The sequence below is a fragment of the Adiantum capillus-veneris genome, chromosome 13 (genome assembly GCF_014529385.1).
Source record: "Adiantum capillus-veneris isolate H3 chromosome 13, ASM1452938v2, whole genome shotgun sequence".
Lineage (NCBI taxonomy): Eukaryota > Viridiplantae > Streptophyta > Polypodiopsida > Polypodiales > Pteridaceae > Adiantum > Adiantum capillus-veneris.
Window position 1 is genome coordinate 69,977,853 of NC_140943.1, and position 15,388 is coordinate 69,993,240.

At 41.3% G+C, this 15,388-nt stretch overlaps 1 protein-coding gene across 1 annotated transcript; it reads right to left on the reverse strand.

Annotated features, from left to right (window-relative positions):
* Positions 1 to 13,660: 13,660 nt before the first annotated feature.
* Positions 13,661 to 14,762, reverse strand: LOC147444222 (uncharacterized). Its single transcript, XM_086526918.1, has 2 exons — positions 14,412 to 14,762; positions 13,661 to 14,217 (listed from the first exon to the last, which is right to left on the reverse strand). Exons 1-2 carry the CDS (start codon positions 14,705 to 14,707, stop codon positions 13,923 to 13,925), a joined length of 591 nt encoding a protein of 196 aa, XP_086383044.1. The 5' UTR covers positions 14,708 to 14,762; the 3' UTR covers positions 13,661 to 13,922.
* Between the last annotated feature and the right edge of the window lie 626 nt (positions 14,763 to 15,388).

Below are 15,388 nucleotides of genomic sequence, written 5' to 3' on the forward strand. Positions count from 1 at the left end.
CATGTGGAGGATTCAAAAACACATGTGGAGCCCACATCAGAACAAATGTTCAGTCTAATGTTTTCATGACCGTGACTTCTCTGTATCTTTGTGCCTTTCTCCTTCTGCGCCTTTCTCAGCTCACTCTACAGCCCCCTGTGCACGCTGCTTATCCTTCGCTATGGATAGCAACCTAAGAAAGAGCCCAAGGAATGCAGCCCGACAGGTCTCCCCCACAAAGACCCGACATTCTCCCATGAAGGTATGTCACCTCTCTCTGTCTCTCTGTGTGTTGTGTACAACGGACCTGTATGTGTAGTAGAGTACTGAGGTGTGGATACATTGAGTAATGAATATGGATTTATTCCTTTCAAAGACAGAAGTTACAGCCTCCTCCCAACATCAGCCGCTTTGTTCACCCCAAGGATGTGGAGGTGCCATTAAAGGCATGACAAAGGAGGATTTTCATAGGGAATATGGGTTAAGTTTTGAGGGGAAAGATGTTAGGAAGTTGACAGATGCAGATGTGCCCATATCCGATTGGATGAAAGTTTTCACGTGTCTTCCAGTGAAGGAGAAAAAAGTGCCGATAAAAACAGCAAGGCCGGATCACTACAAGGCACTCTACCAGCTCTACAAGCAGGTGTACCAATCCAAACCACCAAACTATCTGCTGGGAGTCAAGTTTGCATGCGGATATGTTTATTTCGTATGCAAAGGTCCGGTAAAGTGGGTTGAGTTTGCATATGAGGTGGTGAAGAATGTGACCAATGAAGGTCACTTAGATAGGAAAAGAGAACAATGGAAGTTAGAGACTTCCCAAGTATCCACAGGAACCCCAAGTGGTTCTGCCATCTTCTTAGTAAATACCCCATCCGGAAGTACACCACTCGGAAGTGGGCTTTTTGCGACTACTCAGTCTGCGTTTAGTGTTGAAGTATCCACTTCCTTGCAAGAACTTCTTGTTGAGGTTAGAAAATCTCATGACAATGTATCAGCCGAGTGTCAGAAGGCTAAGGATTCAGTGGTCAAATCTGTTGCTGATGTGCACCGTTGCGAGGGTGCCCTTGACACCATCCGAATGCACTTCCCTAACGATGCCAATGTACCAACAGGCTTGCTTGACAGCCTCCAAGAAAAATTTCACCAAGCAAAAGCCACCCTACATCAGACACAGGTATGCTTTTAACTCCATCTGATTGTAGTATAATACTTGCAAAGTACCATACGGTATGATTTTTCATACCGGTAGGATTATATCATATTCGGTAAGGGTAGATGACAATACCAGTAGGATGTTATCATACCGATAGGATTATACCCTAACGGTATGATGACATCCTACCGGCATGATTACATCTTACCGGTAGGATTTAGGATATAATCCTACCGGTATGATAACATCCTACCGGTATGGTTACATCCGACCGGTATGGTTAGATCCAACCGGTATGATAAAATCCAACCGGTTTGATGATATGCTTCCGGTATAATGTTATCCTACCGGTATGATGTTATCTATCCAGTATAATAACATTATACCGGTGGGTTAACATCGTACCGGCAGAATCATACCGGTATGATAACATCATTATACCGATTTTCAAGCATTCATATCGATTTTATACATGTTTGACATTGTCTGATAACAGACGTCTCTTGCCTACAGGAAGAATTATCCAAATGCTTGGACCGTGAGGAAACCTTTGGTCTCTATGTCACGTTTGTGACATACATGATTAGTCAACCAATGCTACCTGAAACCATAGTCTTGCCTGCACGAGTTTCAGCTCCTGAACATAGTGTTGTTCTCATTGATGTGTGCAATGCTTATGGTGTAAAAATTCATGATCACAATCGCTCAAGCCATGTTGTTCTATTGCCTTGTTCACATGCATACCATGCATTCTGCTATGCTCACTTGGCTGAGAAAGGAAAGTGCATGCCTAAGGATTGCCTTGGAGTTATTTCTACAGAAGACCAATCCCTTCTAAAGAAGAAGCCAGTTGAACCATGCCCAAAAACAGGTGAGAAAATTGTTTCAATGGGTAATCAGGTGGTTGATTTTTGTCTTCTCTGATGTTTTTTCAGAGTCAAGCTGCTTCAGAACTACTGCCGGTAAAGACACAGGGAACGATGCAGTGACTCCTGCATACAAGACACCTGTGGAGGTATTGCTTGATGAAAATGTCCCTGGTAATGCTGAGAAAGCTGTTTCGGAAACAACAAAAGAAGAACAAAACTTTGAGGTAAAGGAGCAGAGTACGACTGGTGCTGAAGGGAAAACCCAGAATGAGGAAGACGATGTGTTGCTAGACACTAGCGTGCGGGTGACAAGATCAAAGACCCCGAGAAAACGAGGCCAACGTGGAAAGAGTAATTTTTTTCATTGATTATGGCTCTAATAAGTGATCTTTTGCTGCACAGCTTTCTAAAGCTGATGGTCGTGTAGATGTCAGGCTGGAGGGAAGTCCCGAGGAGACCCTTGCTCAGCATATAAGAAAGGCAAAAAAGAAAAAAAATCGAGAAGACTGGAGATGAGAAGCCTGAAATGGAGCAAAAAAGAAAGGAAGAGGAAGAGACCCAGGGGCAGCCAGAAGAGGAGATGGACATAGAAGACACTAAGGAGATGCAGATTACCGGCACAAGTTCTGACCCTAAACCCAGAGCCTGCAAAAGATTAGAGTTTGCCCCCCCTATGTTTCTTTTTATGTAACCACTTCTGAAATTAATATAACTTTCTTTCCCATTCGACGTCTCTTTCATCTTGTGCCTAATTTTTGAACATTGTGTGTTTTTATTGTATGATTTCAATCTATAGATATGTCCTAATTGCATATTTAAATTTGAGTCTTGTGTAATTTTGCATCTGCAGATATGTTTTCACTTGAAGAATGGCGCCTTGCAGATAGGTTCAGGGCTGACAAGCAGAATGGCAGGGCTGACATTCGTGCAATATGGAATTGCGTGTTGTCTCCTGCAGTGCTCGTGTTTCCTCTATGGTATAGAATAATGAAAAGAATCCCATTGATATGGCCAAGGCCACCACCTCCGTTGAGCATCCAGCGTAGGGTTCTCATTTTGGACCTTAATGGATTACTGCTCAAGAAATTTGATGGAAAATATGGTGAAGAATTGCCCCACTAGCCAGAAATGTGGTATGTTGTTGAAGGGGATACACAGTTTTGGGTAAGGCCCGATGCAGAAGTGTTTCTGAATTTTTGTTTCAGATGGTTCAAAGTGTGGTTATGGAGCTGCTGCGAGTTTGAGAAGCTCAAACGCACGCTAGCGACAGTGTTCCTGACCACCACAAAACATTCAATAGAGTGGTAAGTCAGGCGCAGTGCACAAGGGCTCCTTTTAAATTGGGCGCGACAGATAAACCGGTGTTTCACAAGAATCTCGAAAATTTTCTTGACCTACCATCTGACACACTTATCTTTGATGATTCTGGATATAAGCTATTGTTTAATCCATTGGGGTCATTTCTTGTTTTTCCCAAGCTAGAAAAGCAGTCTAAAGAAGTGCGCGTCTATTTTCTATCAACCCCACTGTCATAAACTGGCTGGCACACTGGTTGTACTCTAAGGACAGAATTGAGTATACAAAGAGGACTGTAATTTGTGCAGGCGGACAACCTGACGACACCTATGTGCGTCGTTTTTATTGGAAATGGCGGATTGACTTTTTCAAGAAGAAAGGAACAGATTTTTTATATAAAAAGAAAGCTTCATAAATTTTGTGAAGTAGGCGACTTTTGTCGATGTATTTTTTTGTCGATGGATGTAAATGGAGAATTACTCAGCCTTCTTGTCAATCAATGTAACAGAATTCATGTATAATACATTTACAAGCAAGTTGCACAGAAATACGTTGTATTCTATATTTGAAGTATCTTGCAAATAAAAGGAGAGAGAGAGAGAGAGAGAGAGAGAGAGAGAGAGAGAGAGAGAGAGAGAGAGAGAGAGAAGAGAGAGAGTCGAATACAAAGAAGTGACTTGTATGATACCGGTATGATTCTTTCAAGTGACTGGTATGATACCAGTATGATACTGAGAAGTGACCGGTATGATATTGAGAAGTGACACACACACACACACACACACACAGAGTCTTATACTGAGAATTGAATGGTATCATACCGGTATGATACTGTGAAGTGACTAAGATGATACCGGTACGATACTGAGGAGTGACCGATATGATACTGAGAAGTGACAGAGAGAGAGAGAGAGAGGGAGAGAGACTGGTATGATACCTGTATGATATTGAGGAGTGACCGGTATGATATTGAGAAGTGACACACACACACACACACACACACACACACACACAAAGAGTCTTATACTGAGAATTGAATGGTATCATACCAGTATGATACTGTGAAGTGACTAATATGATACCGGTACGATACTGAGGAGTGACCGATATGATACTGAGAAGTGACAGAGAGAGAGAGAGAGAGAGAGAAGGAGAGAGACTGGTATGATACCTGTATGATATTGAGGAGTGACCGGTATGATACTGAGAAGTGACACACACACACACACACACACACACACACACACACACACACACACACACAGAGAGAGAGAGAGAGAGAGAGAGAGAGAGAGAGAGAGAGAGAGAGAGAGAGAGAGAGGGACTGGTATGATACTGGTATGATACTGAGGAGTTACTGGTATGATACTGAGAAGTGACAGAGAGAGAGAGAGAGAGAGAGAGAGAGAGAGAGAGAGAGAGCAAGAGAGAGAGGGACTTGTATAATATCGGTATCATACTGAGGAGTGACTGTTATGATACCGGTATGATACTGAGAAGTGACTGGTATGATATCGAGAAGTGAGTGAGAGAGAGAGAGAGAGAGAGAGAGAGAGAGAGAGAGAGAGAGGGAGGGAGAGGGATTGGTATGATACCGGTATGATACTGAGAAATGACACACACACACACACACACACACACACACACACACACACACACACACACACAGAGAGAGAGAGAGAGAGAGAGAGAGAGAGAGAGAGAGAGAGAGAGAGAGAGAGAGAGAGAGAGAGAGAGAGGGACTTGTATAATATCGGTATCATACTGAGGAGTGACTGGTATGATACCGGTATGATACTGAGAAGTGACTGGTATGATACTGAGAAGTGACTGGTATGATACCGGTATGATACTGAGAAGTGACTGGTATGATACTGAGAAGTGACTGGTATGATATTGAGAAGTGACACACACACACACACACACACACACACACACACACACACACACACACACACACACACACAGGGAATGTATGATATTTGTATGATACTGGGAAATGAGTGGTATGATACCGTATCATACCGGTATGATACTGGGAATTGACCGGTATGATACTAAGAAGTGACTGGTATGATACCGAAATGATACTGAGAAGTGACAAAAAGAGAGAGAGAGAGAGAGAGAGAGAGAGAGAGAGAGGGAGAGGGAGACAATTCAGTTTACAGTTAAAGGCAGATATACACAAAATTATGCATTATGCATTTCTTAAGATGGTTACAGCTCAAAAGGCATACTATTGTAGATAGACTCACTGACATCAAGTGATATTGTATATAGTTTTGAGTTGCTGGGATGGGGTATCATGGGGGTTTTGATTGCCCGAACAAGATGTGAATATATGAACACCTCTGGCTTTTTGTCCAAAAGCTCGTAGGTCTGCTCATTTATCATACGATAGTAAAACCCTTTGATAGCATAGGATCCTTGCCCAATGATATTGCCCCATTCATCTTCAGCGTCTGAATGAAACTCCTAAATAGCTGCAGTGCATTTCACTATATAGAAATCCACTTTTTCTTCATTGTCATTTGGTGCGGGAACAACAAAATTATCACCAACAATAAGAGCTTGACGGAGGGTGTCATAGTGTCCTTCATACGCTGCATCCTCATTTATTTCGTCGTCATCATCTTCCCCTTCTTCTGTAGGCTCCAAAATAAGGTATGTCCAGAAAGGAACGTGTGACTTGCTCACACATCTCCTCCACTTTTCCTGTTTACATGCACTACAAAAACAAGACAGTGAACGTGTTCTCAAAGCAGTTGTATCATGTTCTGAATATGTAGAAACAGAGTGCATTGAGCGGGTATTTTTTACAGCCTTCACATCCCAATTTTTTCCCCTTTCGACATCTCCCAATTCAATCACCCAAAATCCTGCTTACATAACGGGCCTGGGATGCATAGGTGGTTGTAGCACCATTTGACAAGGTCCGTCTCAATAATGCCACAACATCTGCAGCACAGTCTATCTTTGGGCAGTTTGGCTGCAATTGGTATTGAGTTAAAGACCTTTTTATCACTGCTCCCACACCGTCGTGTTCTCCCTTACCATGGCCGGATCCAAAAAAGTTCCAAGACATTTTCCATCCCGTAAAAACATTGTATCTGCAATTTATTCAATGGATAGAAGAAGATTAATATACTCTTGGCATGATAAAATTACCAAAAAAAACACGTATTATAATATTACTGATGTTAGACAAGCATTTTATTACAACTTTAATGCCAATATTATAGGTCTCTATATTAAAACCACCTTCAGATAATGTTTGTTAGAACATGGTATACCTGGCAAGGAAATAGAATGGTCTTCTTGCTTTGAATTGTGAAGCTGCTCCATCATACCATACCCAATGACGCCTTATGTTTAGACCAAATTGCTTTAGCCATTCCGCATGTTTCAGAAAATAGTGTTGAACAAAATGTGTGTCATGTTGCTTGTCATCTGAAATGAAGAAGTGAATTGTCTTGTGGATGTCACCTGCATAATATAAAAATCAAAAATTATTGAAGGCTTAATACAAAAGAAATAATATTGATCTAGGGTGATGTCGTTACCTGCAATTCGGAAATATGTTATGTGCACAAAAATAGTTACTTGATTTGAATACCAGTACATGGACTGAATCTCATTTTGTTCTTTGAAACTATAATTTTAAGCAAATTCAACAACTGACACAACAACATCTTCTGGAAAGCTTTGTATACATTCCTTATATTGTTCTGCTTGCCATCTATACACAAAATTATGCTTATGTATGTCTTAAGATGGTCTTTGAACATGACTGAGAGATCCTGGCATGATATTTCCTTATGCGACAAGACTTTCCTTTTCTTCTTCAGACCGTCACGCGCAGTTCCTACTTCTAGGTCCTCAAAAATCTTCACCACAATCTTTTTAGCAATAAATGCAGCCTCTGCAGCACAAAAGTCTAACAGGCAAGGGCATGGAAGGTGGACGTATCTGATTTTGGACATAGTATAGAGTCCAATAAGGCTGTTACACTCTTGATAGGGTTTTTTGGTGCGTTGCATCCACCATTGATTTGCATATGTTGCATTGACATTGGCAAGCTTTTCTATGTAGACCGAATACAGAACTTCGCATGTGATTTATGGCATCCTTTAGGAAGGACATTTGAACATGTGAAATGCAGCAGCAAGTATATCGGTCTCTCAATTTCCGCACAAAATATGGCTTCATGTACTCAAACGCCCGCTGCCTTATTACAATTTCAGGGTATTGTTCTTTGAAGTTGAGAAAGAGCTCCACCTACAATGAAAGACATATATGGTTAAAGAACATTGAAGAAAACTGCAGGTTTTTATTATCTTTGAGGAAAGCTGTTACATTACATAAACCAGTATTTTTATTTCAAACCACTATGTTTTTTCACTTAATTGGTTAGGCAAACCAGTATATATGAACACATGTCCTTGGTACATACCAGTGGTATATAAGTGTCAACCAGTGCAAATGTTCTTACTGCTGATGTAAACCAGTCTTTTCATTTAAAACCGGTATGTTATTTACCTAACCAGTACAAGTGAGCACTTAACCACGATGTATACCAGTGAGAAATAAGTGTTAAAAAAAATGAACACATGCCCTTGGTACGTACCAGTGGTATATAAGTGTCAACCAGTTCAAATGTTCTTACTGCTGATGTAAACCAGTCTTTTCATTTAAAACCGGTATGTTATTTACCTAACCAGACATGTGAGCACTTACCCATGATGTGTACCAGTGAAAAATAAGGGTTAAAAAAATGAACACATGTCCTTGGTACGTACTAGTGGTATATAAGTGTCAACCAGTTCAAATGTTATGACTGCTGATGTAAACCAGTCTTTTCATTTAAAACCGGTATGTTATTTACCTAACGAATACATGTGAGAACTTAACCACGATGTATACCAGTGAGAAATAAGTGTTTAAAAAAATGAACACATGTCCTTGGTACGTACCAGTGGTATATAATTGTCAACCAGTTCAAATGTTCTTACTACTGCTGATGTAAACTAGTCTTTTCATTTAAAACCGGTATGTTATTTACCTAACCAGTACATGTGAGCACTTAACCATGATGTATACCAATGAGAATTAAGTGTTAAAATAAATTAACACATGTCCTTGGTACTTACCAGTGGTATATAAGTGTCAACTTGTTCAAATGTTCTTACTGATGATGTAAACCAGTCTTTCATTTAAAACCTCTATGTTATTTACCTAACCAGTACATGTGAGCACTTAACCACGATGTATACAGTGAGAAAAATGTGTTAAAAAAAAGGAACACATGTCCTTGGTACGTACCAGTGGTATATAAGTGTCAACCAGTTCAAATGTTCTCACTGCTGATGTAAACCAGTCTTTTCCATTTATATTCTCCTTCACATCCAATATTTATCTACTCTTAGTCTAGGACCAAATATAGATTCCCCTTATTTCCATTTATAACTTCCTTCATATCCGATTTCATATCTACTCTTATCAACCCAATTATAGTGAATATAGGTCATGAATGCAAATATTAGAAAACAAAAATGGATATAGTGAAGCAAGTTATTACCTGAGATTGTTCAATAAGATGCATAGGATGTTTGACATATGAATTTCTTCCAATACGCTTTCTGCACACATCCTTCTTATTGGGTGAAACACAAGTGTTAGACATCCAAAAAGAGAAGATCAACTCTTTCTCATCAGGTGTTATGAAACCACGATCCATGGGCTGTCGAGCACACAAAGAGATTGGCAAATTTATTATCACCTGCTGCCCTCAACCGATTCTTTGCAGCTATGAAGTCCTCTTGTGCAAATTTAGCAACTTAGATGCAGCTGAAACATTCACTTTTGAGGTAGATGTACACTCAACATTCATAAGTATTGTGGTGATGAACCTTTTAAGAAAGAGCTCCTATCCGCTCTTGGGTAATTTGATTGCATCTATTGTGTTGCGTATGGCTTCAACGAAGGTTGTTTGTGCCCTGGGCATTTCAAGGTCTCCAAGAGAAGGATGATTGACAAACTTGCACAAAATATCTGAGCGTGATGCAACATCAAGGGCCTTTGTACGCCGATTGAAGAGCATAACAAGGTCATTGAAAAGTATTTGACGCTTTGCATCATCAGCACCATTTTGATCATTATCTTCCTCACGTGCTACCTGCTCAAGCTTGTTCTTAGCACGCTGCTCCCTCTTTCTCCTAGCATGATATTCCTTGACCGCATCAACATCATACCTGGCACACAGTTCACAGTGAGGCTGAGAGCAGTCACATACAGTGTGAGATTCTTGCTCCATGCTAGAGTGGGAGAGATTGAGCGAGGTGATAGGCCTACAGAGAGCAAGAGCAGTATATGACAACAATAGATGTGTGATAGGCCTACAAAGTAAAACAGAAATCCGTGCTCCTACACAGAGAGTTAGAGAGAGACAGGAAAACGAGAGAGCGGGAAGACAAAGAGCTGGCTGACGTGCATAGTTAAGAGCTACAGAGCCATCTTTTATATTTGAAAAAGAGACGTGGAAATAGTAATGGTGTGAAGAGCTGGCTGACGTGCATAGTTAAGAGGTACAGAGCCGTCTTCTATATTTAACAAAAAGCTGTGGAAATTCTATATTTAATTAAAAAGCTGTTCAAAAGAATATATCGAATTGAACTAATAGAGATCGTTTTATGTACCGGTTATAAAACCTCCGTCCGGGACAATGTTTTTGGTCCACCTATTCATGCATCCACCCAGATAGCAATACAAACATCACACCTAGTTAGCTTGGCATGAACAATACTTGTAAAAGAAAGAGAAACAGAGAAACTGACAACAATTGAGAACTGGATTTACTTGGAGCCGGTTCCCCCTCCAAAAGGCTCTTGTATTATATGTTCTCCCATAAAGAGAGACTTGGTACAATACAATCTTTGTGTTCCTTAAGACCATTTTGATGTCATGAAGATGGAAAGCTTCATGTACCAATATTATGCTAAAAAAAACAATTAACTTGCTTGCAATAGACAAGAACTTGTCCCTGGTCTCAATCCCAAGACATACAACACCTTCAAAGGTGGAGAGAGCTAGTAGGGAGTGAGGGAAGTGAAGAGGAAGAAGATGTAGCAGAAGTATTCTCCTCACTTATCATCACTCTTAGAGCATAGCTTAGCATAGTAATGAAAACGGAGAGGAAGATGAGCATGCTTGGAGCTTTTTGTTGGTGTAGGATTCTGCATTTCTCTCCCATGAGATGGAGACTTGGTTTGCATTTGCACGTGTGTGTGTGTGTGTGTGTGTGTGTGTGTGTGTGTGTGTGTGTGTGTGTGTGTGTGTGTGTGTGTGTGTGTTGGGACTCTTGAGCTACAAGTGTGTGAGAGAGACGTCGATCTAGCTTGAAAACACTAGACTTGAAGCTCATTGGAACAAGCCTACGGCTAGCCAATGGGAGACCTAGATCAAATCAAGCAAGGGGTGTAGCATTTAGACAAGTGTCTTTCTTTCCCCTTTGAGAGAGAGTTTAATTTATTAATTAATTGAAGCTGAATTCTTATTGGCTCTCTAGGTCAACTAACCAATAGGAATTAAGCTTGCACATGGTTTGCTCAATTCTCATTGGGCCCCTTGATAGACTGTTCAATCGAAATAAAGAGAGCTATAATTTTATTGATCCTTTTTGTGGGCTTATCCATAATGTTTAAGCTTAATTCTCATTGGTCCTTTCCATAGGCCATGCAATAGGATTCAAAATTAATTGGGGGCAACTTGGCTAGGGGCCTAACATGTGTCCTTTATGCCCCATGTGGAAGGGTGACTCTTTGAGTGTGTATGTATGTTCTCTCTCATGCTGCTAGATGTAGGTCTCCCCTCCTCCTTTGTAAGGGTTATGTTGACTTTTCACTCAAGCACCTCAAGCACCTATTGTTGGCCAAAGTCTTACCTAATGTGCAAGATCATGCATCATATTCCTTGCCTTTGGACAAATTCATGGCCATTGGACCACATCTCATCGGTCTACAATCACAGAATCACCACATTTTCCATAAGGTCACAAGTGAACCCCATGGAAAAAATATAGTCATTGTGTAAGCGCACGATCTCAAAAAAACATGGAAGTTTCCAGGGGCAAGGTATGCATTGTATCCCCTATCTCTGCAAAGTTTCATGGCCATCGAATTACATCTCATTTGTTCACGGTCGTTGCACAGCGTCCATTTGTTGCCAAAGAAAACATGGAAGTTTCCAGGGGCAAGGTATGCATTGTATCCCCTATCTCTGCAAAGTTTCACGGCCATCGAATTACATCTCATTTGTTCACGGTCGTTGCACAACGGCCATTTTTTGTTAAAGAGACTCCAGCAGGAGGAGTTTGACGATTGTGATTGGAACCAATGAGATGGCTTCAAATGGCCATGGAACTTTGTAGAGAAAGGGTATACACCATATTGTCTACCTCTCCAAAGCTTAGCCATTGGATCTCGTGTCTCCGTGTCGACGGTTGCACAATGGCCATTTTTTTATCATAGGGTCACAAAATGCATCTGCATTTTCCAAGGATGGGCTATGCACCTTATCCCCCACTCCTGCAAAGTTTTATGCCAATTGGATCATGTCTCATAGGTCCAATGGGCTGTTGTGGTGATAGTACCCCCTATCAGTAAAATCTAGCCATTGTGATGAGACGACCGATCTCACGTCATGGAACTTTAAAATTTTGGGGGGTGCATCACATCATTTGTCTATGGAAAGTTTCATGGCCATAAGATCAGGTTTTGTTGTGCACAATGGCCATTTTTTTACCATGGAATCTTCTAAAGGCAAAATCCAGCTATTGTGCAATCCTAAACTGACAAGATAGTTTCAAGAAAATATGAAACGTTTCAAAGGTGGGGCCGTGATGACGGACCTAGAAGTTATGAGCCTTTGGAGGATTTGTACCAAGGTAGTAGAGTACACACTTAGGAAAATACGTCTACTATTAGGTGGTCTTTGATAAGCTTGTAGTCCAAGATGTCATCTGTTGGAGTGTAATGATTCAGTGTATACCCCTACAAATTAGAAAGAGAGTGGTTATTTTCATTGTTGGATTCCAAGTGTGCGCTTCTCTCCACAAGAAGATTCAGAAATTTTCTCATGTAGGAAAGCGGATTCATTTTTTGTGTTTTTCATACAATGCATAACATCATGAGCTTATGCTCGAGAGGCACCGCATACCTAGCTAGGTACGATTGGGGGCAAGGGACCAAGCCGGCGGTCCCTTGCCCCAATCATACCTAGCTAGGTATGCAATGCCTCCCTCACAGACGCTCATGATGTTGAGGTAAGTCACAATGAGGGAATTAATGTGAGAATTTGTCCAAAACTTCTTGTGCCAAATGCGATCATCTTTCCCTTCATGTCTAAGGCACATGGTATTATTCACATTGGTGAACATATGCATGATGAGATTGAGACATCCACTCTTGCTCTTTGCAATGCTTTGGCTGTCGTGTGTGTGAAATGTGGTGTATTTTTTGAAGCACAAAACAATTTCTGATGAGCTTTGAAGCATATAACAGTGTTTGATGAGCTTGTATTAAGGATTGCCATCTTTCAGAATGCATTGATTGCAAGATATGGCCAACAAGGGCAGGGCACGACCGACAATTAGCATTTAGTCGTTTTAGCAAATAGCCAGCAAGAGACTATATTGCCGAGAAGAGCATGAGAGAACTGTGTGTGGGAGCCACCACCCGAGAGGCACTAGCGCTCCATCCAAGGATGCCCGACACACAGCAACAAGGCAGCAAAAGAACCATCGGCAGCAACCGCCAAGCAAAGTAGAACCAGTACCAAATCCCCAAGTTTAGCTGAACCAAGAACACCACAGGCCAACAAAAAAAGAAGGGTCCAGCCCCATTGTCACTGCAAGTCGATGCTACCAACCGGAGCAGCTCTGCCAGTCACCCCAGCTGTGAACTGCACAGCCAAGAAAATCTTGAACTGGTCCTCGAAATCCCCTCTGGAGAGGGTTGGGAGGAAGACCTCTCCCTAAGCCAAAAATCGAGGGGAGGCAAGGAAGGCTGGACGACCGGACGACCAAGAAGCAGACAAGAACCCCACCTCCTGCTGCAGCAAGCCTTCGAGCCTTCTACTCCGCTCTACTCGCAGACATGGTGAAACTCCACATCTCAACAAGCCCCCCATAGCTCAAAACCTTTAATTCTCTTAGGCTTTTAATTTCCTAAATTCACAATTAATTTTTCTGAGATTAGGAATCCCCCTATTTATTGGATGTTCACAAAAAAAAAAAAAAATCCTTTGTTGCCGTTGTGTTTTGAGTAGCTTACCATTTCCAATCTTCAAAACAAAGCTTCTAGAATACTCCAAAACCAAAACTGTTTATAGTCTTTCTTCATATGTACATATCACAGTAAGTACCTTCAAATATACATGGGACTCTTGCACAAGCCCTGCATTTGGATATTATCGCATATGATGTCGACAGTAATTGAAAATTTGTCTTATTGTATTGTAGCATACAATATGTCCATATTAACTAGTGTCATTTATGTGTGACTATGCATTGTGTAAAGTGCTAACCCTGCAGACCATGCAAGTGCATTGTATTCATATGTGACCCATCACTTCTTCTTCTCGTGCGCATAGCCTTTGTTCTTGGTAATTTCCTTGAAGGGGTTGGGCTTGTCGGGTGGGAAGATTGGGTCGACACCTTGTTTCATGTTGGACAAGTCGCTGTAGCGTTTGATGTAGCCATCCACGTGGTGTGCTTGTTGAATGTTGTGGCCTGGAATGGAGCCCTTGACAGCCCATTCCTGCTGGTAACCATATTTGTCTTTGTGTTTCTGGTGGAGCTTGTCAGGGACGTAAACCATGTCGAGACCAGTGGTGTTGATGTAGTAAATCCAGCCTATGCGCCTGCAAATAGACCAACAACCTCTCTCTCTCATTCATGCACATGTCTCTGTGCAAATCCCACATGACAAAACAAGACCATATGCATCATCATGCAATTCCTTCATGAGAAAACAACACCATGATCCACAGAGGCTACTCGCGAGGCGAGCGACAGCCCCGATCCTGCAAGATAAATGTAAAAGAGGGGGCAAAACCTGTTGTATTTGATGGTTGGGTCCTTGGGATCGACGTATGCATCCTCCTGATGATTGCTTTTGAAGACGGGCTTGAGGAAGGCAGCGGGAGTGCGCAGAGACTGCGATGTGGAGATGTAACCAGTCTTGAGCAGGTTGAGGCCGCCTTCGACGTGGGCCAGCAAGTCGTCTTCTGCATCAGCGCCGCCCCTGGCCTTGAACCCGTCCTTGAAGATTTCTTCAGGAGGCCTGGTGTCTCCCCTGTACACAAACTCCGGCTTGTGGTGAGCAACAGCGGAAGCTCCTGTAGCAGCCATTCTTTTTCCTTCTGCTTCTTCTTCTTCTTCTTCTTCTTGTTTGTCATTTTCCTGCCCGCGCCTGCTCTCCCTTTTATGGGCTGTTCCACGGCAGCACGTGGCAGCGTGTGGAAGAAGGATAAAACCTTTTTAACTCCATGCGTCTTTCATTGAAATTTCTACCATGTGGAACGCTCCAAATTTGGGGACAAATTCAAATTAACCATTTTTCTAAAATCTTGAAAAACCTACAACTTAGAGGCTAATTAACTATATTTCAAGATTTTTGCATTGAAGGAGTTTTCAGTGAAGGGTTGATTTTTTCATGCAATTGTGAACCATTGGATAAAACTTGCTGATTAGTGCCATATGGTGAAAAACTTGTTTTCTTAATATTTTTTCTAGGTCTCGGTGAGAGGTGTTGTCATTTGTATACATCTTTCTTTAAAGAGAGCTATTGAATATTGGGTTCTTGTCTTCTTCCACTTTTTCTTTTCTTCAATTTGCTACCATGCTTCCAAGTGGTTTTTCAAACATTTTGTGTTTTCTAAAAGTGGCCTTAGATAAGTGTTGGTTAGGTTAGACGTACTTTTATGTTTTCAGTGATGATTGAGACTTACTTTAAACGTTATTTTGAGTTTAAAATATTAAATAAATATTTTTATTTCACCTATTAAATGGATATTTTTATTGGCCTTCACA

Bases quoted from the DNA above. Each gene is read 5' to 3' on its own strand.
- LOC147444222 (XM_086526918.1), bottom strand. From the start codon at position 14,707: ATGGCTGCTACAGGAGCTTCCGCTGTTGCTCACCACAAGCCGGAGTTT. The intron at 14,218-14,411 runs GTTTTGCCCCCT...GTCTATTTGCAG, and splicing joins CCAACCATCAAATACAACAG to GCGCATAGGCTGGATTTACT.